Source organism: Megalops cyprinoides, chromosome 21 (genome assembly GCF_013368585.1).
Source record: "Megalops cyprinoides isolate fMegCyp1 chromosome 21, fMegCyp1.pri, whole genome shotgun sequence".
Taxonomy (NCBI): Eukaryota; Metazoa; Chordata; class Actinopteri; order Elopiformes; family Megalopidae; genus Megalops; species Megalops cyprinoides.
Window position 1 is genome coordinate 20,405,387 of NC_050603.1, and position 27,845 is coordinate 20,433,231.

At 44.0% G+C, this 27,845-nt stretch overlaps 2 protein-coding genes across 6 annotated transcripts in view; one reads left to right on the forward strand and one right to left on the reverse strand.

Moving 5' to 3' along the window:
- Positions 1-160: 160 nt before the first annotated feature.
- LOC118768726 (heat shock factor-binding protein 1) lies at positions 161-2,595 on the reverse strand. 4 transcript variants are annotated; one of them, XM_036515610.1, is made up of 5 exons: positions 2,303-2,595; positions 1,902-2,063; positions 1,569-1,635; positions 529-630; positions 161-389 (listed from the first exon to the last, which is right to left on the reverse strand). In XM_036515610.1, exons 2-4 carry the CDS (start codon positions 1,944-1,946, stop codon positions 536-538), a joined length of 207 nt encoding a protein of 68 aa, XP_036371503.1. In that variant the 5' UTR covers positions 1,947-2,063; positions 2,303-2,595; the 3' UTR covers positions 161-389; positions 529-535. The 4 variants fall into 4 exon arrangements, with proteins under 4 accessions (XP_036371503.1, XP_036371502.1, XP_036371501.1 ...); XM_036515609.1 differs by having other exon boundaries at positions 1,902-2,089; XM_036515608.1 differs by having other exon boundaries at positions 1,902-2,026; positions 2,303-2,594.
- A 630-nt stretch (positions 2,596-3,225) lies between these two features.
- Positions 3,226-27,845, forward strand: part of LOC118768724 (solute carrier family 66 member 2) — a 34,993-nt gene continuing 10,373 nt past the window's right edge. Inside the window, exons 1-4 of one of the 2 annotated variants that reach the window (XM_036515603.1) lie at positions 3,226-4,386; positions 7,351-7,484; positions 11,671-11,721; positions 25,650-25,866. In XM_036515603.1, the coding sequence (XP_036371496.1) occupies positions 4,184-4,386; positions 7,351-7,484; positions 11,671-11,721; positions 25,650-25,866 (605 nt within the window). In that variant the 5' untranslated portion in view covers positions 3,226-4,183. The remainder of the gene's footprint in view (positions 4,387-7,350; positions 7,485-11,670; positions 11,722-25,649; positions 25,867-27,845) is intronic. The other variant, XM_036515604.1, reaches the window with a different exon arrangement.

Here is a 27,845-nt window from a genome sequence, read left to right on the forward strand (position 1 = left end):
TGTACAAAAATTGGCAACAAACCAATCGGCTACAGATCTCCAAATTTAGGGTTTCACATTCTCAAGTAAGGGATTTTAACTGTGTAGAAGACAACCAACAGGACCATACAAAATGCTTATTTATATAAATGATTTTAACTGTGTATTACAAAATTACATTTGTCACAGGATGTGGGAGGAAAATAGCCCCAAATTCAACGCCCAAACAAAAATCATCCCTTTTAGCACTGCCTTCAATTGAAGGATTAAGAGGTATTGCCACATTGAAAGGTGAAAAACTGATGATTGCTTTGGACATTCTCTCTGGGTCAGGAAATGCTGCACCTCTTGTTCATTCCATTGTAGTCGCTACTTCTGCACACTGGTATCCAGATTCCTCTTTTGTGTTGCTAGAATTGAAATGAAACGGCACAACAAAAGCTCTGTTAAAAAGTAAACCATGCAGTTAAGGTGTGACCAGTTAAACAGTCGATGTTATTGTGAACTGTCCTCACTGCGGTTGACAACATGCCATGCGTTTGACCTTACCTCAAGGTTACTTTGATGTCTGAGGTTCCTCCATCCCTGCCTGTGTCATGAGATCAGCAACATTCTTCTCCAAGTCATCAATGCGGGTGCCCATTTCATCCAGTGCACATGTTAAAGACCATACTTTCCCCCTTATTCTCAACCTGTATTTATTCTGTTACCCTATTACCCTTTACAGCTATCTCAGTAGTGTACAAACAAACCTGTAACATGTTACAGGGGTGGTGACTACTTTGCCGCCCTTTACGCCATCTACTGGCAAACCGAGGTGTCTATTTTTGGAGAACCTGCCACCTCCTTGCCCTGAGCAGGAGTAACTTCAGCCATCTCTGATACGTATTTGGTGCGAACAAAGCTGTATTAAAGATAAAAGGGACGCGGGAAGCCGTTATCGATCTGATAAAAATGCGTACGAAGCCACGCAAATATAGCTCACAGCAAAGAGCGAGTGGGCAACAAGTGTCCCACGCAACAGCGTCATTACGAACAGCCGGTGATCGAGACAAGAGACCGCACTTCCTGTTACGCTGCTGTAAACACATAAACAGGAAAGATTTCTTCCCAGATATTGAACACCTGTTACCTCCATTTAACATCCTCACAGGTCACAGGAACACCCCCATCTTTCTTGGGGATGGGACAGTAAACCTGGCAGAAAGAATGTGTGCATCTGCCACAGTCTGAGGGACAACGGACAGACAAATAAAAGTAATTCCACTAAAATTTATATGATTCTTATGTTTTTCCCTCTCTATATCTTGGTATATATCTTCATCTACGCGTATTATTATTGCACTGGTATTATATCAGTACTTATGTTTATTACATCATGTACATTGCTATCGGTAACCTTAGTTTGGCAGAATTGTACTCTGTAAAGTTATGCCAGTAAAGAGCTTTTTGAATCTTAAGCTGTTCTAGGGTTGCCTACTTCGGTGACATGAAAAGTCACAGGATCTGTGAGCACTACTTCGAGAAACAAACTGGAATGATCGGAATTCTCTGATCTGGTAGCTGTGGTAGGCTAATGTAAAGGATATTTCTTGAGACGATCTGATCCGACATGGCCTGAAACTTGCTCTGTAGGTTTTGCATCGTCGTTTCCATCTGCAAAGAAAAAGAATGAGAAGATTCAGCCACGCAGTACCTAAACCTTTCTACACATGGTTACTGAAAATAAATATACGATAGATATCTCCGATTGGGATTTAATGGGTTAGCATTTTGTATCTTAATTGGAACAAACTTGATTGGAGCTTGTTACCGTACTTCAAAACGCCACATACTTTAAGTGTGTACTGTGCTATTTTTAACTTCACAGTTAAGAAAAACTCATTTAAAATTCTGTTGTCACGGGAGAAAAGTTTACTTACAAACTCTGCTAAATCTTGTGCTGCTTTTGAGTTGGATTCTGCCATTGTGTCTCTTATTCACTGTTGAATGGATCCAACTTTCGATCCGTGGTACACGCTTTGCTGCTTCGTCCTTCGTCAGCGTCCTTTTAAACAAATATCCCAATGACAACCGTGTTTGTTCTGAAATACGAAGCGGGGAAAATATCCTTTTGGAGGCAAACAGATGAGTGAGTTTAGCCAAACCGAATGACTTAGACTACGTATACCACTTGTAGCCTGGTCCGGAATGTCAGGCGGAAGTTTTCATTGAGCGGCCAACAATACATTTGGTGAAACCAGCAAATGTGATTTTAACTATTTCAAAAAAGGGTCCCGCGTCCCGACCATGCGACGAAAATACAAGGCATACAAACATTTACCCTCTGTCTCGAATCCGTCCGTCCCGTCAAAAAGGCCAATGTCAAACCTAAATGCCACTTTCATTAAACAAACAGATCTAATAGTAAACACATTAGTTCACAGCTCTCACTCTAAAATTGATTCACAGGTAAGGCGTTTCCCTGCATTGACTACGAAGTTACTGCTTCATTTAACCCTGTAGTCAACACCAATGGTACTTAACTGTCACTTGCGTGCTCACTCATATACGTTTACTTAGCTTTCTCTGAGTGAACATGCCAGATTGTGAGCTATGTCCATTCACAGCTTGATACATCTCCCGGGTGTCCGTAATCTCCCTATAAATATGTTATGTAATATGCTTTCGGAACCTGTTATACATTCCACCGCCACCGTCAGTAAAGCGATTTGAGGCACAACCTTAAAGCGGCATTCGAAACAAATGTTTGGAGTAACATGTCATCAGCATATCAAATGCTTTTTGAATTGTAAATATATCTGACTTAATTTAATTGTTCGTGAGCTCATGTGTAATTTTGCATCTGACTATCAGAAATTATGCACAGCATCCTTAGCTAGACAGTCTAAACGGACTCATACACAACGTAATTTAGGACCATGAGGAAGCGACCCTCCTCGATTTGTCCAACCCAGAGTGTGACATTGTAGATACGTAACAAGGAAGCGCTGCCGGGCTTTGTCGCTAGATCCTGTAGGTGTGGGGACTGTTACCATTGTGGCAGCTGGCTAGCACTTTTAGTGCAGCCGCGGCTAACATTAGCTACCAAGATTTTCACATACTGATGCTTCAGGTTTCGGTCTAACGTTTAACAGAAAGGGAACTGCCTTGTGAACTCCGTATTTTGACACCTCAGCGGAGAGCACAGTAATTTAAACCCGTCGCGGTAGCTAGCCGTTATATTTCTTGCTAGGCAATGATTTGATGAGCCTGAGCTGCAAGGAAGCAGTTAGCTTGCTTGGTAATACAGCTAAATAAGCTAGCTAGTTAAATGAGGAATTAGTAAAAATGTGCGAGGTGTAATATGCTTGTTTGGTAGCTAATTAAATCTGCTTTGTTGTAAACGTAGCACAGCATTCTAGCTATGTTGTAAGCAATTTTCTGATTCTTTCTTACCTGCCTGATTGATTATGGTTAGTCTATTTGTATAGCAAGGAAGCTAACTAGCCGCATTTCTAGCTATAAATATTATGTGTTTGTCAATGTAGCTAATAGCTAGCTGTGGTATTTTATAGACTGATAACAGAAAAAGCGACTGTTTGTGTTTAGCTATTTTTGTATGTGTTTTCTCGTCCACTTGAGTTAGCTAGCAGTGCTTAAATGAACCGGATAGCTAGATTTTAATTGTGCATAACCAACTGGATAAATCATTTAACTCGGATTCGGACGGTCTGTTGAAGCGTACGAACTAGCATCATTGACTGGTAGTTGATGGTATTAGACTTGGATATCTAGCCATCTCATGTTAATGTCTGTATTTCTAGCTACATTTTAGTTAGTTAGCCAGCCAGCTCGTGTTACCTTCCAGAATGCGATTGTGGTTGCGTGGCAGTGATGCTGTGATGTGCCCATTTCGATTCCTATTCTAAGTTAAACAAAACAGGTTTCGAATACAGTCTTATCGCTATTACGATCTGGTTCATTCAAATATATAGACATATTTAATTTGACTATAATACGGAAACAGACTGACAATTCCTTTTTACTGATAAATGAGTTCGCTTGCACGGCTATACTTAGCCAGTTCATTCAATCTGTTAGTCAGTAAGAAGGGGCGGAAACTGATGATCAAGTGGCCAAGGACTGCTCTGTGAGGAAGCTAGCTCAACTTCCCGTAACTTTTAAAAAGTTACTCCATAGTCGATTACGAACCAATTCCAAAATGGAAGAGGAAATATTTCAACGACTCATGTATGTCCTTAATCAACTGGTCTCATGGATCGCCGCTGGTGCCATGGTATTCGGCGGAGTTGTTCCGTACATCCCCCAATACAGGGACATCCGAAGAACTCAGAATGCCGAAGGGTTTTCCACGTATGTGTGCCTTGTCCTGTTGGTGGCCAACATTTTAAGAATATTGTTTCGGTAAGTGCTATTTCTAACAGTGTTGGCTAGCTTTCTGTCATGTTGTGTAAATGATGGTTAGCTGGTGAGCCAAAGGTAAGTTACAGTCAACAGGAGTTGGTTTCTTCTCTTTCAGGAACTAAGGCCGTGCATCGACAATTAGTTCATTATTTACTCCATGTAGGGTTATTGTCATTATTTAACGAATGTTGCATTGTTACCCCACGGGAAAATCCGGTAGCGGTTAGGGGTGTGATCGTTACAAGATGTTGTAACGTCACCTAGAAACACCTGTGTAGCGCTCTCACCTGGTTTCATGGCGCCCCACCTGAACCAATCTTAATTAGCTATAGCATTATCTCACTATCTGACCGCACCGTTCCAGAGATTTGGTTTCATGGCGGGTTTATTTTGAATTTGATAAGCACTTTTATGTTCGTATCATGTCTTGTCTCGTTATCCTTGTCATGCCCTTGTTCGTCTGCTCCTATCTCGTAAAGGGAAGCACGTGGGGACGCTATATTATATAACTGCAGTATGAGGAATAGGATCCGGTTTGTGTATGGATGTTACGGTGTTCTGCCATTTTTTGCGTCCTTATCAGATTTTGTTACCGGTCGCTGGAATTTATAGCGTAGTCTATAAACTATTGCTACCTTGTCAAAAAATGCTACCGGAAGACAGCAACTTTCACATGATTTTGACTTGTTATGAAAACAGTAACGTTAGTATTAGTTGCCCTATACGCTGTAGTTGTACAAATCTGATAGCACCATGTCCTCAAACAGACCTTGCTCTCAGCTGAGAACTGTCTCATTGTGGAACTGTACACATTCTGTCCCCATACTGTCGCTATACTTACTGTATGCACTTTTGTACGTCGCTTTGGATAACAGCGTCTGCTAAATAAATAAATGTAAATGTTAGCGATAGGAAGCACATCTTGATAAATCAAACGTAGGTAAAGTCAGTGTAAGGTAACTAAATTGTGTAAGTTGTGTCAAAGTAAGTATTTGTCTATTTGCACCCCCCACCAATAAAAAAGAGAAGGCTTGGTAACGATCGGTAGGACCGTTTCATAACTTTGATTTGATTTTCATAAATAATTTGGGGTGTGTTTTGTCCTACCTTGTTGAAATGTCCTATCTGCAGCTATCGATCTTTGCTGTCCTAACTTGAAATACTACCGCAGGTAGCCTACCCTAGGTTGCGTACCATTTTAGCAGGCAACGAATGGATCTTGTCAGAAAATGCTACCAACATATTATACTTATTATATTTTAAATATCTAAAATGACAAAAATAGTCTAAAATGACCTTAGAAGAAAATTATACCATCATAAAACGGACTGGTAGAATATTTCGATAGTGTAAGCACTCATCAGAAAATGCAACCAGTGTTTTAGCTATAACGAACTGTGACATATAGCGCTGAAAACATTAGGCATAACTTGATGACCTCATTCGCTTTGGTCTAGCATTGCAGTAACATAGGAAATATTACATCAAACAAATTACCTCTAGCCAACAGCCTGATACCACGATAAAATAGACAGACACGACGTTCACATTCCTAGATAAGAAAAAAGCTACCAGGAATGGTTAAGTCAGTGTCACATAGACAAAACAAATTTACCATCAGAGGAAGCAAAAAAATTATGCGCGGGCATTTGGTACTGTCAGCTGTCAGCTGTTTGCGTGCCTACGCTTGCGCACTACCTGCTGGTTGTACGTTCTAATGGGTCGCAAAAAATGATTGGACGCCTGGTTTATACCTATTTCTGTGGGGCTCAGTTTCTCGCGGGGCGATAACCCTAATCCTTCACTTTCCTATTTTCTCGTGCAAAGTTCCATATAAGCAGGAGGTGCATACCTTTTTGAAAATAAATTGGTTTGACTTTGCTTGATGCACATGCCGCTATCTCGAAGCCAATCATAGCAAACACTCTTACTGCAAGGCCACTGAAAGGTACATTGATATGGGCACAGTACTGAAGAAAGAAAAACAACATCGTTATGCACCTTCAGCTAATATTTAAAGTGATTTCTTTTGGTGAGCAGTTTTCGTGTATACAAGGCGGCTAAATATAGCTTCTCAAGCATTTTGACCAGTTACTGGTACTACAAATTAACCTCTCAACTTACGAGTTGCTTGTAGAAAGGGTTTGTTTGCCATTGGGAAGATGGTGGTGTCTGGTACTTAAAATGCCTCTTAGTATTTGCACGCTGCTTATGGCAAAATGGTAAAGCTTAGGGGTTAGGGTAGGTGCTTCAACCTAAGGCTTCACAGCTTTTTGTTTAGGTAATTGTGCAAGATGCATTGAAAGGTCTTCTGAAAGGCCAGTGTGCCCATCTGTTAACGTGAACGGCCATGTCTCCCATGCATGTCTGTCCTCTGGTATCAGAGTATTGGGACACAAGGCTGGATCCCAATTCAGAGAGATCACAGACCGTTTAATGTCATCTCCCTCTGGCTGCAGTGGTTTGTGTGATGGGCAGTTTAAAATTTGCATGTGGTTTGCACTGGTGCCAGTGATGAATCTGGCCTCCCTTTATGCTGTCACAGTGCCATTGGGCTGTTCTCAGGGGCAGGGATTGGGCAGATCCTGTGGGCTGATGCCATTAAAATTCAGGTCGTTCAGGGTCACGACAGTGACTGGAATGGCACTTTGCAGTGATATTATCTGAATCGTCTGGCAAGCACAGCAAGGAGAGCTTCGGAAGGGAGTGTAACTGTAGCCCAACTGTTATACGCATAACTGTCTTTGATATACATGCATAACAGCAAATGAACAAGTATAACATTTAGAATATCAGAAAAAATAGGCCTGTTTGCCTTCTGTGACTCCTGTAGGCCTGTGTATGATTGTATTGGAAGCTCAAACTGCACTCAGTCTTTTTTCCTTTGGACCGTGACGCCTCAGTTGACTGGTGTTTTCCCTAAGCGGCCTTGTCCCGCCACTCACCTGCGCGTTCCTCCCACAGGTTCGGGAGGTACTTCGAGACCCCTTTGCTGTGGCAGAGCATCGTCATGATCGTCACCATGCTGGTCATGCTCAACCTGTGCACCAACGTCCGTGTGGCCGCCGAACTCAACACCAAGCGCCGCTCCTTCATAGGTCAGTCCCCGGGTGGCCCCGGCCGGCGCCTCTTAATGGCTTTACAGCGTGACCATGTTCCCGGGCGTGATCACACCGTGTCCTGGTTGCCGAGATAAGGCCCGATTTCCACAAGTGCTGTGCAACACTGTCCCTGACATGAGCAGGTGAATCCTGACCTGTTCTGCTTATCAGCACTCTGGAAATTTTACACATCCAGCACGAAACAGTAGTTCCTCAACATCTGTTCTCTGGTCCCCAGTGTGCAGTGTATAGGGGTTCATTCATTGTCACACATGGACAGAAATCACATGACAGTTTTCATAGTAGAATGAATTCCTTTTTTTATTTACAGTAAGGCACTGTGAAGTACGGGTGCAGCTGTTTTGTGGAAAGTGCAATAAAAAAGGTGAAACCTAGGATTTGAAGAGTTTATCAGTATATAGGGTCATTTTAGTGAGAAGCACGAGGTCAGTTAAATATCTACTATGGGAGATAGCCGCCTTGTCCTTGAAAGCCAAAGGAATGTCCTGAAGATCTCATACTTTACTGATAGTTTTTCATTTTCCATTGAAAAGCAGCAGGTTCTTTGCTGGTACCCTCACCCTTACAGACAGCAGGGAGATTAAGATTAAGGCTGTATCACTCAGGGAGTGGCTGTGAAATGAAGGTAACACAATTCATTGTTGTCACTTGTTAAGACTGCGATTTTTCATTGTCTCTAGTGTTGCCCACACCCAGCAAACTATCCCTCTCCCAGTCATCGGTTTCATTTGCATTGTGTTGCAAATCTGTTTTAGTATCTAGTGCAGTGGACTCAGACTGATATCCTCTGAATCCTTAAGACTTTTTCCCCTTTTCCCTGATATTTATGAGAATGTTGTGTCGTAACCATGACAGTGCGCATTATACGAAGAAATCTGCAAATCCCAAACCTGAACCAAATGTTATGTAGTTTTGGTATCATTTTTGATATTTAAGAGACAGCAAGAAATTGCATATTTTTGTCAGATTAAATTTCTTGAGCATTTATTCTTTATCTTTGCAAGGATTGATTTTTATTATTACACTATTTCAGGATGGAAATTCTTCAGGTCTTCAGGTTTTAATTATAAAAAAGCAGACATCCACTGGGAAAGCAAACCTTTCAATGACACGGCAGATACACAGAGCGCATAGCCAGGAGTCCTCCGTGGGGCTTATTCCGTTTGACCTTTTGGCTCGCGTGCCGTCAGCGAAGCGACGCTCACAGTGGAAAATTCCACACAGCCAGCGTCGCTTGCAACAACAGCTGCATGCTTCAGGAGCTGCAGTGGCAGTTTTTTTTCTCCCTCTGTCATCCATAGATTAATGACATATCACGACTGGCTCCCACACCCCCGTCATAAAGGTGACGCAGATAGAGCACGCCCTCACCGTCCGGTAAAGGCAGCCCCTCATTAAAGAGCGTGTTTCCGTGAGCTCATTTAAAACACCTGTTTATGACAGCAGTTACGTGCCATACCTGGCCAGGTGTCACAGAATGGGGGACTACAATAACAGTTCTTCACCCCTGTATGTTCCAAAGAAATGTGGAGTGAATTGGAAAATATTACTATGAATTATTTCTGTAATACATTGTCAGAGATCCTTCCTTTAACAGTGTATTTAACAATACATGTAAATGTATTGTTAAATGTACTCATCTTTTACATGACTCTGAATAAGAGCGAAATGTAAATGTATCGGCTAATGTATTAATTCTGAAGGTTCTGTAAGATAAGTGAGTACTGGCCTGTACAGGGCACAGCTCTGATTCCTCCTCTTTGCAGGTTTTGCATACCTGACAGGATGTCCTCAATTTGTCTTTATCTCGTTGTTCCATCTTACATTGGCCCGCATCTCTTAGTGTCTCACTTTGCTCCTTCCCACGGAGATAGTATTGATGTTCCTGGTTTGTCTCGTCCTCTGGGTTTTTTTTTGTTGTTGTTGTTTCGCAAGTTGTTTTCCGTGGTTCCCGAGGAAGAAAGGAAGTCATATGATGCTGATAGTGTGTCTAATAAAATTTTATGAAGCGATCTTGGAGTTGGTTCAAACTGCACACTCAGCCAAGAGGAAGTAAAACAAGAGCGTTCCTCAGCGAAGGCAGTGAGAGGGTTTTTTTTTTTTCTTTTATAACACTGTGGAAAGCGAAGAGTGACGATCGCCCCTCTGCAAGGGCGTCTGCACTTAAAATGTCAACACTGAGCATCGCCCAATAATGATAAATTCAAATCATTGATGCAAATTCGTGTTGCATGATGGTCTGTCCAGTTTTATGATGTTCAGCCTACTTGATAAATTAATGAACCCCCTGCCTCCACCCCCGCCCCCCGCCCCCAAATAACAGCAGTGATCGTAATACTTGGATGTAAGTTCTAAGCAGGGCTAAGTCAAGAATGAGCTCTTGAAGCTGAATTTAATTCCCTGACTTGATCTGGTTGACATGTGCACTGGTCTGCGTTAAACCCTCATTTTGGCTCGGGATGGTTTCCCCAGGATTTTGGTGGCACACAGTCAGACGCCGGGGGAGCGGATGCGTGTTGAAAGCGTGTGTGTAGAACGCTGACTTTCACACGCCACCGGTTTTGTACGCGCCACAGGGGCGCTGGTCAGCAGTGGGCCTGGCCAGCATGCCGTTGTGGAAGCCACCTTTTCTCCAGGACTGGTGTTTTTAAGCCTGCTTCCCTGCACACTCTGCCTGTGGCAGTGTGGTTTGTGTTGCCATGCCCGCATACCGTCTGCTGATATCCAGGTCCTGGAGCGAGGAGGCTGGATGGAAGCTCACAGAGGCTCTTAACCCATCTGTGATGATTTAGTGTGTCCAGCTTCTCAGCAGCAATGCTTTTCCATGAATAAATTTTACCCTGCCAACAGCCGGATTATTGACATGATAAACTGTATGATCCGTAGTGCACTAGGGATCTGCATTTTGAATAAGCAGCTAAAACTAAATGTTGAGATATTCAAACCAGACCCCCCCCCCCCAACACACACACACACACACACACACACACACACACACGCACACTCCACCATGCAAGTTCTATCCATATACATAAGATCTCTCTTTAGAGAGTTCTCCTTTCACTCAAAAGTCCCAGGGAGAAAAATGAATAATGTTAACAGAATAGTCATCGATTCATGCGTGGTGCTACTATTCATAGGTATTGGAGAGATCCGAATGATTTTCATGGGCACTTTTGTGCTTCACTTACATGCATCTTAACCCAGGTCTAATAATAGTAGATTAGTGTACTCGGGCCAAATATTCAAATACCGGTAATAGAATATTTGATCTCATTCCTGCAGCGTGGTATAGTGAGGAGATTAGACGGCTTAATAAGGATTTCTCACAGGGGGCCTGGCTTTCCTATTTGTCATTCTTATCCATTTTGACGGGTATGAAGAAAATGGGGTAGGAATCAAAGAATGGGGAATGAACACAGATTCATAACAAAAAAGCATAACGGGCAGAAGTAGTTTCTGCCTTTGTGTGCTGGAGCAGGTGGCATCCGAGAGAATTGCAGTTGGACAGTATGCACCCATCGTCTAGAGCATTTGGGGGATCTTGGGTGCCGTTGCAATTATTAGATGGTTACCGATCCAGATGGGATAGGTTACTGTCGCTGTAAGCCTGGAACCAAATACTGTTTTCATATCCAGAAATTCAAGGTCTGTTGCAGGAACTGTCTGTTGCGGAATCCAAGCTGTTACATGTTTTTGAAGGACGCTTATACTCAAACAGGCTGCAGGGCAAAGAAACTAACATATTACTCACAGCTAACATCTTGGATTTGATACTTTCCTGTAATAAATAATGTGTCCCGAAAAATCCTGAACCAGTTGTCAAACTTGCTGCAAAGCATGTGTGTTTGAATCCGATATGCATGCACAGTTAATTAATTCAGTCGTTCAAGCTGTTTATTGTATTGAAAACAAGTTATGTCTTGCAGATTAATATATCCTATGAGGCTTTCAAACTGAAGTTCATAAGCATGTTTCTCCACAGTTCTATTACACATAAAACCACCAGTTCTGTTGTCTTTTTCTTTAAAAAAAAAAAAAAAAAAAAAAAACTGTAGCTCAATATTAAATTTCCTCTTGTGGGTCTTTTTTGGTCACTCCACACAAAGAAACCAAGCTTTTTTTGTCTGTCTCTTTCCCTTATTTTGCTTTGTGTCTGTAGCAACAGACAGTAAGGACGAGGACGTCAAAGTCCCTAAGAAGCTCTTTCTGGGTATGTACAGCTGTGTCTGTTACCACACGCCAATCATTTCATCAGTGCTCCTCCTCCTCTAACCTTATTAACAGCATGGCTCCGCCTAACACTCTCCCTCTCATTGCTGTCAATCACTCCTGTCAGCCTGTCAGGCTTCATGCGTCGATCCATTGGACCGCACATAGCCCTAGGCGGCAGTAGCTCATTTTCATCTGTGGCCTGCTCATTTTTACCCTAGACATCCCCTTCAGAATATTTTTCACTTTTGTTTCCGCTGCAGTAGATCAGCATGGTTTCAGAGTAAAGGTTGCTACTTTGGGTTTGATTCATTACATTCATTACATTTTTTTTTTGCAACTGTTGACTGAAGGGACAGACTCGGTCCCTGGAGGTGCTGTCTGTTAGCTAGTTTTTGTTCCAACCAATCAGATTGGGCTACTAAGGTCTTGGACAGCAGAGGTTGGAGCAAAAACAGGTGTAGGCGTGGGCCCCTGGGATCTGAGTTTGACTGCCCTGAGTGCTATAGATTGAATATGTGTATTTGGGTTGTTGCATGCTGCAGAGTTGGTATGAAGTTGGTAGCGTTTCCCTCTCAGGTTTTGCTACAAAAGAAATCAGCCTGGAGTTTTTGGACATATGAGTTCAGAAATTATAGTTATGTATTATTAAATTTCTCCTTCAAATTGTTGCTTGGCAAAAATGAATCATTTGTGAAATTCTCCATTAGATCATTCACCTGGGGATCAGTTTTAACTTTGCTGCCACATGTCGTAGCACCCCATTTGACCTGTAATGACTTCTGCGTCCCAAGTTCACATTTGAACAGTTGCCAGACAGTTAGTCTGACCCATTAATTCAGATCCATTTATTGCTTTTGATACCTACTGATTTTGAATTTTTTGTTAAGAGAGAAGTCATTTGCTCAGTGCAGATGATAACTGCCACTTTTCTCCAGTTTCGGTATGGAATTTTTTTTTTTACATAAGTTAATGACATTTGACAGACTGCAAATATGAATTAGTTGTATTTTTATAGGTTTAATTCAGCACAATCCAATGTTCCATGAATCAAAGAGGGATGGCACACCACAGTAGAGTTGAAATTGAGCATGGGTTTATTTCATTATGCATAGAAAGGTATTTCACTTTAAGTTACCAGGTAACAGTTGGAATGGTGGAATAAAGTAACTATTATTTCTGAACAAAGTCTATATTTTTTAGCCAAGTCAGAGATGGACAGGCTACTAGCATTGTACCCTTGGCATGCAATGACCCATATGGCAAATGCCAGATGGCTGACTAAATTGCATGTCTGTGAGAGAGATTCTGATTGTTATGCATGTCATTTTTTTAACTTGATAACCAAACCCATCTTTCTCATCAGGGTGAAGCCATGCATGCTAACATTTTGTCTGCCAAGTGACTAACTGTGTTTCTCTCTCCTCCGATTGGTTTAAGAGATAAAGTGTATCTGACCATGATGCTGAGCTTAATATGTGACTGCTGTCTTTTTTCCCTTTGAGCATTTCCTGGGACATTTTCAAGTTAAGCAGATAACTTTCTAGCTTGATTTTCACCTTTCTCTTGCTGTCGCCCCATTTGACACGCTTGTGTGTCCTATAGTTCATCATTCTCAATGGAGTCATAGGTGTTCTCTTAGTCACTGATATGTCCTTTTACATTTAATGTGTTCACCTGTCTCTCTTGTTGAGTTCACTGACCCTGGAGTGTATGCTTAAAGTTCTTTAATTCTACACTGAAGGCACTGGGTTCACAAATGAAACTGCCACCATGACAACATGGTTATAATTTCTCCTTACCTGTGTATCAAGGCAAAGCAGTAGCCAACAAGCCATTTGTCATTGATTTAATCCATGCTCATATTTTGCTGTTTGAATGGCTTCACGGATGTCCTGGTAACAGGGAAGTTCCCTTGTGTTTTTTGACTGTGAAATTTTGCCCTCTGTGTATTTATTCAGCATATTTGGTTTTCTTTGGTATTTACCATATTTCTTTGGTATTTATTCAGCATATTTGGTTTTCTTTGGTATTTAATTACAATCTGAGCCGGTGGATTGGATGCTTTGAGAAACCAGTTCAGCAGGTGAAGTTAAACTGTTTAAACTAGATTTCAGTTGCTCAGTCCTTTTTAGCTTTACACTATGGGTTGAACAGAAGAACAGAATGTCATCATGCAGTTGTTCTTCTACCATGTAAACAGTAGATGGCGCTGAGAAATAGGTTTTGAATTTGATGGTCTGTATCTAAATTTGGGTTTACTGCAACCATTTGATTATGCTTGTTGCAAAACCCGTTAATATTTTTCAGTTATGGAACACACCATTAATGCTAATATGGCTATTTTTTTTATTAGTACTATATGTAGTCAGTGCTCCAATATCTGATTTTGCCAGGCAGGACTCCCTTCTCAAGTTTACATGAGAGGCAGTGTTGATAGGGAAAGCATTTTCAGTCACGATGAGGCTGAATTAATAAGCTGTAAAATCAACCCAGAGCCAAACTGGCGGACATTCGGTGCCTCCAAAGGGGCCATTGTGGGTATTGACAAAATGATTGCTTTAAAATTCTTTGTTAGAATTAGTCTGCGGAACTGAAGTATTGTCGGCAGTATTACTTCTTCCCCACCAGGGGGCAGGATCAGACTGTCAGTGTAATTAATTCTCTTTACACCCTGAAGTTTATGCATTTCTTTAATTTTTTTTTTTAGTAATTCACTAGAATCTTCAATGTTTGTGCATTGGGTCATCAAGATTATTCATTGTAACGTGACAACGATTCCTCAGAAAATCAGTTTTCTGAGAGGCTTTTCTAAAACTTCTTGGGCAGGTAAGCTTTATATATGTGTGCTTCTCCTTCAGACTACACAAAATTCCCTAACTGGGTATTACCCAAGTTACCAAGAAATCATTTGAAAAGGTCCCATCTGCCTAGTATTTAGAATACAAGGGATGGTGGTTGTTTCACGACTGTCCTATTTGCCTCATTCTGGGTTCACAGAAACATTTTTGTACCCATTTACAGAGCATCTCAGGAGTTTTGATATCGCTTTCAAAGGCTGGAGCACTTCCATTACGGTTTTGGCGGTAAGGCCCGCTGCCTCGCCGCATCCTTTTTGGGAGCGGCCCTGTGCCGTTTCCCCCCGCAGCGCAGTGACATGCTGAGAAGCAGCTTGACGTGGCGGGTGTGTTTCTCAGCGCGGCGGTAAGACCCCGTCCCCGCTCCGCTCAGATCCCCGTTCCCCGGCTCATCCGAACTGACAGCCCGTCAGGTCCCTTAATTACCGAGCGCTCGTCAGCGCTCCGGATTGATCTCGCGGGGAGGGACGATAAAGGCGTGTTGTAATTCAATTACGGACGGACGCGGATGAAAAGGAGGGGTGGGGAGAGGGGGATGGCGAACGGAGACAGAAATTAACCTTTATTAGGACAGCGCTCTCGCGTAGTGGGAACGCTGCCAGCTGCTTTTGAATGCTAACAAATGCCAGCTAATTTAGCGTCGCCCTTAATCACGGACGTATTGTGTGTGTACTATTTGAAATTTAAATGCGGCTTTGCTAAACTATTAGGGGGTCCACTGTAGGTGCTTTTCATGTTGTCATCGTGCCAGCACTGATCATTGGAAATATAATTACAGTGTGCCGCTCAATTCCACTAACTGACGTTATTCAACTCAATAAAAAGAGAGTAATCTTCTTTCAGAAGTAGCATGCTGCAAAGTTGGAACAATTTGGTCCTCCCCCCGTGTGTATATATGTCAGGATAATAAGATGTTTAATTTCAATGCGACTGAAAAGATTTTGCAGTGCCACTTTTGTTTGTTTCAGCTAACACAGTGGAGTCACTGATCAGACTCAAGTACAAGAGAGGGTTTAACCCCAGAAAGCTGTAGGATATCAGCGTTTCCATATCAGATGAGACTTTGTTAGCATTGGATGTACTGTATGACACAGCCAGTAGTAGGCATGACATTTTATGCCAAGACACATGAAACCGTGAGAGACTGTAAGCTTCTGAGGGTATATTTTGGGGTGCAATGTTCTACCCTCTGTTTCCTTCTATGGGTCAGGGGGCTTGAAGAGCAGCAGGGACAGAAAAGAAGGCCCAAGGTCCTGATCTCTGATCCCGACCCAGCAGAGGGATGAACTCCTGGTTCTGAGGCATCTACAGTAATAATAGGAGGACATGCAGACAGATCCTTCCTGGCTTAATGTTGACTCCAGAGGACCCGCCCCGCCCCTGCAGGGTCACGTGCCTCCCTCGTTTTTTCCTCCCTCGTTTTTTCCCCTCAGTGAGCGCGACAGCTCGACAGGGGCGTGCTGCCGTGGCGACAGCCGCGGGGGCGCGGCACATCGATCCGGACAGACCGCGGATAGCCGAGCCGTCCGGGTGCCGGCAGAGCTTGCTTCATCGGGCTCTCAGGACGTCAAGCCGCGGTCAGACCCGGGGGCCCGAGAAACCCGGGACTGAATCGTCCACTAAGACGGTCACGCCCGTCAGAGCCCCACGCCCTGCATCTGCCGAGAGCTGAGACGTGTTTAAGCATTCCTTCCATCAGAGTGGAACAGATTCCAGGAGGGCTTCAGCAACCACACACCCCCTGTCACGGAGCACTTAATGACTCAAAGTGGGGTGCATGCAGACTATTTTGAGATGACCTAAGTGGCTAGGGGGCTCAGATGTCCCACCAACCATCAGGGTTGGGGTCGTGAAAGGGGTACGCTAGTGGACCGTGGAATGATTAAAATGCATAGGAACTAATCGGACGCTTCTGAATCTGAGGATTGAAAGAGCTCCACTCTCTGTATTTTTTTGTTTAAATCGTCCAATCTGTGGGCGACAGCTTGATGAGCTCATAATAACTGGAAATGGTACTTTTGTGCGAGTGCTGTAGCCGGCTAAAGTGCCGTGAAGTGAACAGTAAAGAGCTGTGCCTCAGTGCCAGGGGAGCGTTGGGTGCGGTAAATGGCTGTGAGTCTCCAGGTCGGGGCGCTGTGGTTTTTGCCCGATCATTCGGAAATGTCTCAGATCTGTCGCTAACGGTTCTGACTTGTTTTTCTCTCAATGATACAAAAGCAGCCGCCGAGCAGACAGCGCCGCTTGGGAGCCGCCACCAGGCATGAATAAGCGATGCCCCTGACACAGATGGAACGCTTTTTGGTGGGTGGGGGGGGTGTGGGGGGTGGTGATGGAGGTCAGCTTGTTTCAGCTGCTTTCCCTGAAATGAAAGGAGGTTCATGGATTTGTTCCCTACCCAGCCTTCCATGTCGTTCTGGTTAGACAGGGTTCAGGAGGAGTCATGGAGGAGGAGGCAGAGACTGGGCAGGGCCTATGTTTAGCAGGATACCTCTGATTGGGTGGGGGAGTCCTCTGGATGTATTCTGGCATCTGTGTTACAGACTATTAAAGGCTTTGGTTCCTCTTAACAGGATGTGAACCTCATAGAAGTGCAGGTCTGGATTTCCATGGAAAGACCTGAAGATGGGTGACTCAGTGTGGGGGGACATGAAAGAGACAGGAAAGGCCGCTGTAATAAGTGCCCACAGAGTCGGCACCTTAATACAGGGAGGTCTCTTTGGACATTCGTTCTGCAAGTGCCATCCCACACAAATGTCCCTGTCAGTTTCGGTCCCCAGAATATGCAATACAAACAGATTCCAAAGGGGACCACAAGAGGGCACCAAATAGCCCAGAATGTCATCCAGGGCCCCCGAACTATGTGTCCTGTGTCTTGGAAATGACACAGTCTCTGAGTGTAATGAGATTGACTGTTCCCTCCCACACAGTACAGAGACCCAGCTACATTTTCTCTGCAGGGCCACTTGTCAAGCTCAATTGCATTTTGATGGTTTGAGAAAAGGCTAAGGTGCGGTAATGAGATGCAATAATGCGTACTCTGTAATTTGTAACAAAAGAAACTCTTTTTTTTTTTCCCCCTTATGCACGGATTGCAGCAAGCCCACGTTAGCGCGCGGAGGTCCCCTTAGCCGTGAACTGTGCTTGAAGAAATCAGGCAGCGATTATCCCCAATTGCAACACATCTGCACTGCTCTCACGCTGTTGTCAAAGCCCAGCGTAATTTGTAGAGGAGATTGCATCTTTTTTTTCTGTAATGCTCCTTTTGTTCTGTAAAGTGCCTCTGCTAGACCTGTTACCACCGGGAAGCTGTGTGGGCTCTCTGTTCGGGAAGCGACATTAGCCACGTTTACCGATTTTATCTTAATCCAATTTACAGAGCACTGATTAAAGGCAGCTATATGTAGGCTCCTGCCAATACAATACATTTCAAGTAATGGAGTTTTTTTGTTGTTTTTTTTTTCAGCCAGTGATTTTGCTTTCTCGATGAAAGCATGAAAAATGGTTCTCTTGCCTCTCAGGTTGAGAGGAAAATTGACTTTTTTCAGGGGTGCAGGGGAGCCAGAGGGCATTCTACTCTTTCTGTAGAAGTTCTTGACTTTTTTTTTTCCCTTTAAAGTCTGATAGAAGTATTGGCACAGTGTGATGAATGTTGCCTATAGTTTTTGGTAACTAGGTCACCCCTCCTTGGAGTTCTTGGTCTTATGGGAGAGCTCAAACTGCATGCCTGAAAGTTTTAAATCTTCACCCAGGAGCCACGGGAACTCGGGGCTGGGGCCAACCCGTTTTGTGGTGTGAAGTGGCTTGATGTTCACCACTAAAATCCAGCCTCTTATTATCCTTATTGTGGTCTCTTCAGCACTGTGCACCTTTGTTTTAAGTGACAGGGAACTGAGCCCAGATCCAGGAAATCACTGCCCCAGTGCAGTGATGGGGATACTGTGCCATAGGAGGTGCTGTCTTTCAGATGGGATGTTAAACTGAGTTGCTGCCTCTCTGTAGTCATTAAGGCTCCTGTGGCAGTTCTCGCTAAGAGTGAGGGGTTTACCGGTTCCCTGCTGAAATTCCCAATGGGGAATTGCCACCCAATAATCCCCCATGTTACCTGACTGTATATCCCCGTCCTCCCAGGTCATCAGAGAGAACCGTTTCTCAATTGACCCTACCTGGTAAAATAAAGGTTAAATGAAAACAGTAAAATCCTTCCAGTGTCAGGTGGGCACTGGGGCCCATTGTGACACATGACCCTGCAAGATTGTGATAGGGTTAATGAGGTAGGGGGTGGGGCTGCGGGCAGAGTGCTGTGGCAGGGATTGACATGCACGAGGACGAGCAGGCTCCTGACTCTGAAAGGCACCGCGGAAGCACATTTATGGTGGTGCCGCTGCACTGACGTTGCCCGTAGAAGTCAGCACTACAGACTTGTTGATGCTTATCGTGTACCATCGCACTGATGGAAAGAGCCGTAAACCTTAGTCCTAATGAACACGCACTTGATGCTGTGGTTACACGCTGGCCTGCGTTTTACGCAATGTAGATGCAGACACTGATATCCAGAATGTTCCCTGGAAATGTGGATGCTGCTGACCAGAGTGACGCACCCACGAGTTAACTCTCGCTCCCCCAGAACCCCCAGCTTTGTGAAGCTGATATTTGAGGTGCTGGAGGAGGCCTGGGCTCCATTATTGTTTCTTTTGCTTCAGAGATGTGCTGGGCTTTAGAGAGACGTGGGGGCGGGGGTTGGGGGTGCATTGGTGTGCTCCATTTGTTGTTTTTGGAGACTCATTTTTCACAGTCCTCCTGGGTGCTCACTTGCATAGCAGCCACCATGACAGGTGAGAACAAATTGCCCCATCATCCTGTCTGCAATGTGCTCCTGTTCTGGGCTGTAGACTGCTTCTCATTGGTTTGGTGTTGCTCTCTAGGGGGGTCAGGGGTCAGAGGGAGGCAGAAGGGTGCCTGAGACAGGGGTCATGATCCTGTCTCCGTATTGAGTCCTGGGTGGATTGCCTGGCCCCTTGGGTGTTTGATGAGAGCCTTTATTTTGCTGTGAATGGTCCCAAAAACGTTGAAGATTTTTACCTGGAGGAAGAGAAGACTCTTTATTCATCAGCTTGGTCAGCATGTTTTCAGTTGTGTTAAAGCAATGGTGTAAATGTATTTCTTAAGTTGTGGTGGCATGTTGAAGTTGGACGTGAAGCTTTTGCTGTCCTGTCTTTAAGCCAGATGTTTTTATGCGATTGTAGAAATCATTCATGGCCAAATACATTTCCTGTTTTTCTCTTCTGCAGAATCCTATTCTGCTTCTTCACTGCGCACACACAGCGGAGAGGAAAGGTTGAGTGCAACTTATAAATTAGAGACGGGGCTGTAACTGTGAGGGAAATCATCATTTACATCAAAACGTCAGGTCATGTCCCTGCTGCCTCATTACTTGAATGGTCCCATAAGATGGTACAGCTTGTTTGAAGTTTGGGCTGTGTGTGTTTTACATTCACACTTTTGCACACCTACGCTGGAGTACTCCTGTGCATAAGGTATCTGAGAGGGGCCATGGTTGGTTCATGCTTTAGTCGTGGTAATGTGATCGCCTGTGTCCACATTATTTTCCTGTAGCCTGCTGAAACCTTTGTTTAGTGATGTCGTTGGATCTGAAAGGCGGGTGCACTAGAGTCCGGTCATAACAGATCAGAGATTATTATAATTCAGAAACCATTTTGCAGGCACCAGTAACCTGCCCCGTTCTCCTCCGCTCAGCTTTCGTTTTGAGATGGGTTTTGAGCAGACAGAATGAGACCATGCAGGGACATATACGTGTGCCTACAAAGAGCAGCTTTAACTCAAGTGCAGACTCCAGCACAGCCTTTCCCCGAATGGTCTCAGTGTTGCCTCGGTACTGTACCACCTGAAAAGCACAGAGGAACAGCATTTCTGGAGTACATTTCCTTTGGGAGATATTTCTGTATGGTATTGTGCATTCAGGATTGAGGAAAGAGACTGTCGCTCCCTGCCACCAGTTACTGCTCAGTAGCATTTAATCTATACCCTTTTCTTCAGTGAAGAAAATTGTGGAAGAATTTTTTTAGCAAACGAAATAGATTATGCCAACTTATTATTATTCCAACAGTTATGCCGAACAACTTGATTGGACTGAAGTTTAGTCACTGAAAGCCCCCTACGCATCAGCCTCATGTCTCCAGACTAGCCAGAGCTGACGACCTGTGGGGGCTAATTACCCTCCTTTGCAGCGGTGGAGGTGCCTGGGCCGACAGGGTGCTGGGCCTCTCCTGAACCCGCTGTGAGTCTGCGCTGGCAGGGGAAAATAAACGCTCTCCAAGGCAGCCGAGCAGGCTTTCTTCCCACCCTCACCTTCCAGGACAAATAAACACACCAGGTCACACTCTGTCCTCACTTCACACTCTGCAAATACCAGGGGGGATGGTGAGATGAGGGGAATGCGAAATGGAGCAAGAGGAAGAGGGTGTTTTGGATTTTGGGATGGAGGTACATTATGGTATAATGGTAACAATGTCATTGTCACAATGCAGGCCTAACTCTATGCTCATGTGTGTATTTGAGGAAAAACCCTGCTGCTTTGCTCTGAGTCAGTGCTGAGTTTTAGAATGTGTCAGGCTGGCTCCCGTTCATTTCAGAGTAGTGAATGCTGACTGTGTTACCTGTATGTTCTCTGCTACAGCGCTCACCTCGCAAATCAATTCAAATGGTCCTCAAGCCCTTACCTTCCTGCTCTCTGATTGGCTCAGCGGTTATGGCTGCTTGCTGCTGGCAGACTGAGTCTCCGCACGCGGAACCGAGGGCGACCGCTGCGGATCACGCCCTGTTCGCGTCCAACTGGCGCGGCAGATGGGCACATTCTCCGAGCCGGCTCTATCTGTCCGGCTCTAATTGACTCAGCCAGCGTTGGCGATCAAGCAGGCCGTAAGGCCGGCGGCGATACCCCCAGACCGGAGAGTGTCAGGGGAATGCTGGGTAAAGACGAGGTGCTGATGCTGCTACACGTACGCCTGTCCCCCTGTGCGGCTTTCCAGCCTGGCCCTGTGGGAGTGTCAGCACGCACCCTAACTTCGCCCGCGTGGGTGTGGCGTTATCTGCGCTTGACAGCCGAACCCGGCAGCTCGTTCTCGTTGCCTGCCTCCCGGGTGCGAGCAGACTTGCGATTTACTGCCACTGTTCACATTCGTGTCAGTGTGCGGACGGCACCTCGTCCCATCAGAGCAGCCATCACTGTGAGCTATTTTTCGCCTCTCAGACTGAACGCCACAGCTGGAACAGGCACGGTTTAAGCTGTATTCGATTAAGCAAGAAAGAAAGAAATGGTACCGTTTCCACCAAAAGATGCAAAAGAAATAATCGCACTCAGGGTTATTTTGTGGGTGTTGCGGAAGTGGTTTCTAACCTTCAAAGTTGGGACTTGTCCTCTGGATATGTTATTTGACGTCCTGTTTTGCCACTTGAAAAATTCAATTTTGTTTCTCATTACACAAAGCTGACAAACGTCTTGCTGATTTGAAAAGGAGTGCCTGTGATCAACTCGTGAATAACAGGTGTAAAAGAAGGCTATGGTAGAGTGAAACTCTACCCTCCTAAGCTTTTGTGCCCTCAGCAGTGTAATTGCCAGTTTAAGCTCAGTTCAGGTATCAGAATATGGTTTTAAAACAAGTAGGATTTTTGAAATGACATTCTTTTGAATTCCAGCTCATGAATATCTTTTGCTCCAATTTTTTTAAGGGAAAATCTTCTTACTCGTATGTAAAACATGAAGCTCAATGCATGCAAATGCCAGCTGAGATGAACCGTGTCCCGATTTTGTTTTTCTTTTTTTTTTTTTTTTTGGAGAGAGATTTTTTTTCTCCTCAGCTTTTAGTGTTAACAACATCCTCCTACCGCGGTCTCTCATTGCATTGAGATGTTGAACACGTTTGTGGGGAGCACAGCTAAACATTTATGTTCTTGGCGTCTTCACCACCAACCCCACTGACTCTGACATGTGGAGGGAGAGCAAGAAAATGTAGCATTTGTACATCGCAGTTGGGAAGCGGGTCCAGCATTGTAAATGAATCCACTGTGTGCATAGCTAGTTACACTTCTATAAACAGTGATAAAACCTCATCAGGACATGTGTTCATATAAAGCTCTATTAGCTCTATGTGCTAGTTAGTTACACACCATGGATGTTTTTATTTATACCTTTTTACTTGTTACCTGTTTTAGTCACAGCTATTAGTTTTCATGTGAATCTTTTTAAATAGCTAAAAAGCTTAAGTCAGATACAGGAAAGAAGACCTAATTAGTTGAGACACGGTGGATTTGACTGCATATGCATGAATTGTATAAGTCGTAATTTTTTAATAGGATTTTTGCCATAGTCACACTTTCTCACTGATTATGTTGATTCTCTCCTTCAGTGCTAATCCTAAGATTTTATGTGGTTATTCACTGCTTCTCTGGCTTTTAGTTTTCCATTAAGAAATATATATATTTTTTTTAACCACATTGTCTTTTGCTACTAGCTTTCGTATGTAATACAACAAGCAGTACAATATCCAGCAGCATTTGTGGGCTCTTATTGTGGCAGGAAGAAGTATGTATGCCTAAATCATTCATTATGTGCCCAAAAACATTGAGTTCTTTCTCATCTGAGCTCCCCGGCCCATTTAGTCAACTCCATCTGTATATGCGTGTTCCGAAATGAACCCCACCGTCAGACCTCCAGACTTGCGTGTTCGCTCTCCCGCTCGTGACAGCTCGGAGTTTGTCTTCCAGCGAGCTCTGCTCTTCCTGCTGAAAGTTGCTGCTGCTTGGGATTCTGGGAATATTTGCGTGCCGGGTTGCCCGAAATTCAAGTGATGCTATTGAGGGAAGCTGTCTGTTGTGGTAGGGTTCAGCTCGGGAGGTCACCAGGCAAGCTAGTTTTCAGTTAAGGGCCAGATTTTAGAAGCTCCTCAGCTTGGTCAGCTCACAGAAGCACAAGCTGATCAAGTGGACTGTTTTGTCATCACCAGTCTATCTCTTCCCACCACCTGTCTTCTGGGAGATATCAACTGGCTCTAGCAGTGTCCGCAGTATGGTACAGTGGTAAGGAGCAGGACTCAGAGGCCACTGCTGTTGTACCCTTTGACAGGGTACTTAACCTGTAATGTGTAATCCCCCTTGCATTCAATATGTACAGAACAGAGTGCATTCTGTACTCCAACCAGTGGGTGGCAGCAACACACTTATGTGACCTATGTGACCTAAGTCTTAAAGCTGACCAGCTTGTAGTGGCCACTCAGGGCAGTTGTTTCCCAGAAGAGGTTAGATTGCTCCCTGCACTTCACACTGAAAGTTCTCTCCTTTTTCTGAAGTTGAAAAACTGCAGGGCCCGCGGGTACTCTTGTTCATCATTAGTAAGACCATCACTGGTTTAGTTATGATCTTAATCACTATCGATGTGTGCAGAATTATTGCACCAATAACCCTTAAGGGGTCAGGAAGCGGTCAAAGCGTACATGCTCAGTGATAGAGAGCGGTCAGTATTGGAAATCATTAAGTGATGACCACAGAGGATCTCACTGGCCAGTGGCCATCTGAATGTGTGATACAACCATAAATATTCTGCGCAGAAAACCCACTTGCAAGCCAGCCAGTAGCTACGCAGAGCTACCTAAAAGGGGTGGTATTGATTGACACTGCTAAATCACTAATGTGGTTTGACTTTTAACGTGACACAATGGTTCCTATAAATGCCGTCAGGATTTGTGTAAACGTTGTTTAGTATTCACAACCCGTGACACTCAGGATTGTCTATCTTTTTGATGAAGGATAATTGATGTTTGATTTTGAGTTCTGGCTTGGGTCTTCATCCATGTGATTTGGAGAGCTTGTGGCTTAATGTGAACACAACCTCTTAAGTTAGCTGCTCAGGCCAAATTTTAATAATTTTTTATATTAATCTGTGGTTATTTTACTTGTAATTCATTGAATGTCAACTTCTGTGAGTTTTACAGCCTATTTAGACTCCCTTTTATTATTTTTTTTTGTATCTGCACATGACACACCAGCTAGAAGCATTTTAGCACATCATTGAATGTTGCCCTCACTTTTTCTGAATGTAGACCCACAAACATTCTGAACCACCACATTCTGTGTGTTGTTTTAGTGGTGAATGGCACAAATTCTCCTCCCAGCAGAAACCTTGGGGGGGCTTTGATTTGACACAGAATGCAGTGCAGTGTGTGATTTTTGCTTTTTTGGTGTCAGCAAATGCTTTGAAAGGACCTTCTTAGACCTGTCTGGTGCTGTTGTGCATTTCCTCATAGGAGTTGGACAGATAATAAAACTGTTATGCCTGAAAGACTTTGTTAATCCACCGATTAAGAGGCAGAATTGATGAAGGTGTCTGAACTGACCAGAATGAGTCAATGTGATTTGAATACCAGGTGGGAATAGCCGCTGTTTGGTGGAGGGAAAGAGCGCTTTTCCCACTCTGCTCACGTCTGAAAGATTTTGCTCATTTTGCTCATTTTTTTTTTCATGTGAGAAATGAAATGGCTTATTTACTGAGGGCTGACAAATTCAAGACAGCAGGAAAATGGGTTGCAACAGCGCATTGATATGATTGATTCATCAATTGCCATTTGAGCAGGGGGTTGATGTGTGAACACTGACACTGACTCTTATTACCCGATGATTTAATATTGATTTGAATGCAGCATACCATTATTTTAGTCTTCTTTTCCGTTCTTTAATTATACTGGAAACAAAGGTGGTTCATTTGGATGTACTCGCCATTTTCGCTAAAGGTTCATTCCAAGCTGATTGCTCCTGACTCATTGCAATAAAAGTCAGCAACATTTTGCCAATAAGGCATTTTTGTGCCTAATTGATTGTATCAAATTGTGTTGAATCGGATCACGAAGAATTGTTCTTCATTTGCGATAAAGTCCATGTGGTGGTTCTGATCGAGTCCCTCATAATTAGGCTGTGGGGCACGCCCAGGTGAGCAGCAGCATGACTCTCCGTATTGGTTGTCTCTCACCCGTCTCACCCACTCCATCTCCCTCCCGCCTTTCAGACTTTGACTTTAAGTACTTCTGGCTGTGGAGCCGCTTCACCGATTACCTGCAGTGCGTCCTGGCCTTCACGGCGGTCGCCGCCTACATCACCTACCTCCTCCTGGACTCCTTCCTCTTCGTAGAGACCCTGGGCTTCCTGGCAGTCTTCACCGAGGCCATGCTGGGGACACCGCAGCTCTACTGCAACTACCAGAACAAGTCCACCGAGGGCATGAGGTAAGGGTAGGGCCGAAACCATGTGAGACTCGCACTCTCCCACCACAGCCTGAGGTGATTCTGAAAGGCTGCCCACAGTCACATCCATGTTGTTGATGATACTAGGAGGAAGACTGCAATGTGGTGTAAGTGGTGAGGAATGGAGCTGGTAACCCAAAGCTTGGCAGTTTCATCCCTCACTTTGTGGGTTAAGTGTCTTGCCTAAGGGTACAACAGCAGTGCCAATGGCCTCAGTAAATATCCAGCTATCTAAATGGACAACATGTTAGAATTTTAACCTGTGTATGTTAGTTTCAGTAGTGTGAGTGTCGTCCACCAGCTCATGTCCGTGCAAGCTTGGCATAGGGACTGCCATGTGACGGAAGTGGCGCTTTGCATTGTGTGCTTCGAAGGAGAACATGTTTGTCTACACCCTCCTGCATTGTCAAGAAGGGGGTTGCAGTGATGGGCAGCTTCATGACACACAAGTGGGCATGCCCAATTGGGAGAGAAATGGGGGGGGGGAAGCATAGGGCATTCCAAATTTTTAAAAAAAGAATGAAAATTTCGTTTTGCATTTTGCTTTCCTTAATTCCCTAATTCATTAATAGAAAGCACAAGTGTGTCTTAATTTCTCTCATTTGACAGGTGTTACATATGGAGCGTGCAGAGTTTTGCAAAAAGTTGTTGTGTGTGTGTGTGTGTGTGTGTGTGCGCCTAATTAGTTACAGATTTATGTTTCCCCATTGGCTATTCACTTTTGTGCTCTTTCCTGCAGTCGAATATTTGCCTGTTTTCTACTCTAGCCCAAAATGGTTTCATGAAGTGTGAGGATTTTAACTTGCTGTGGGTAAGCGCATCAAATAAATAAATGGGAATATAACAAAATTAAAATAATAAATGTTGAGTATTGTCAACAGGCTGAGCGCCCCAATTAAAAAAGATAATTATAGATTATTTCACAGCATCAAGTGTAGAATTAAGGTCATGCCACTGTCTCAATTTGCCTTTCATGAGCACAACATGAGGTAATTGCTATTCTTAGCTATCTTGAGATTACATGTTGGTAAATGAATAAACTGTATTCAGGCTGTGTTCTGTAGGCCTAATTAAATTGCAAGGAAATGAATTTTCTTTAGCGTGGTTCCTGGATCTCTCAACCTATGAATAGAACCAAATGAAAATGATTGCTCTCTAAGCAGAATTCTTTGGGAATACCCTCACACATTCTTCATATACATTATACAAGCCTGACAGTAATGTAGCTTTTTCAAGGGAAAAAGATTTGGCCGGTATGTAGAGCAGTTTCACATCTTTTAAATTATATTGTCTAGAATGATTTATTCCTCTGTTGATGTAGCTCGCTAACAGTGTTTGGCAATTAAACAATGGTTGCTCAGGGCCTACACAAGACTGATTAAAGCTAAAATGAACCGCCAAGATTATTGCCATAATGATAACAATTGCTAGGATGACTACTTTTGCCACTGTTATCGTGTTAACGTGTAAGGGATATTAAATGTGTATCCGAGCTGCAGTTAAGTGCAGGGGTTAAATTAGGCCGTGCAGAACCCAAATGAGGGAGGCCCTGCACAGCCGGAGGTGACAAGACAGGGTGAGAAGCAGTTTGCTGATCTCAGCAGTGGAGGGAGGGAGTGAGGGAGTGAGTTTGGGAGGGATTGGAAGAGGGAGAATTTAGAGATAGAGAGGGACGGATTGAGACAGGGAGGCAAGGGGGAGTAGAAGAAGGGTGGGGGGTGGAAAGAGAGAGCGAAAGTCGAGTAGGGATTGAGAGAGGGATGGAGTAAGAGAGGAAGGGAGGAATAGGAAGAGGGAGGATTTAGGGAGAGAGGGAGGGATTGAGAGACGAGAAAGAGAGGGAGGGATTGAGACAGGGAGGCAAGGAGGGTGGAGAGAGTGAGAAAAAGGAGAGTAGCAATTGATGGATGGATAAATGGAAAAAGGGAGGGAAGAAGGGATGAGGGACAGGAAGAAAGAGA

Coding starts and splice junctions, on each gene's coding strand:
- LOC118768726 (XM_036515610.1), bottom strand. CDS start 1,946: ATGGCAGAATCCAACTCAAAAGCAGCACAAGATTTAGCAGAGTTT. Junction 1,636..1,901: donor CACAAGATTTAGCAGAGTTT/GTAAGTAAACTT, acceptor TTTTCTTTGCAG/ATGGAAACGACGATGCAAAA. Junction 631..1,568: donor GGATCAGATCGTCTCAAGAA/ATATCCTTTACA, acceptor TAACATGTGCAC/TGGATGAAATGGGCACCCGC.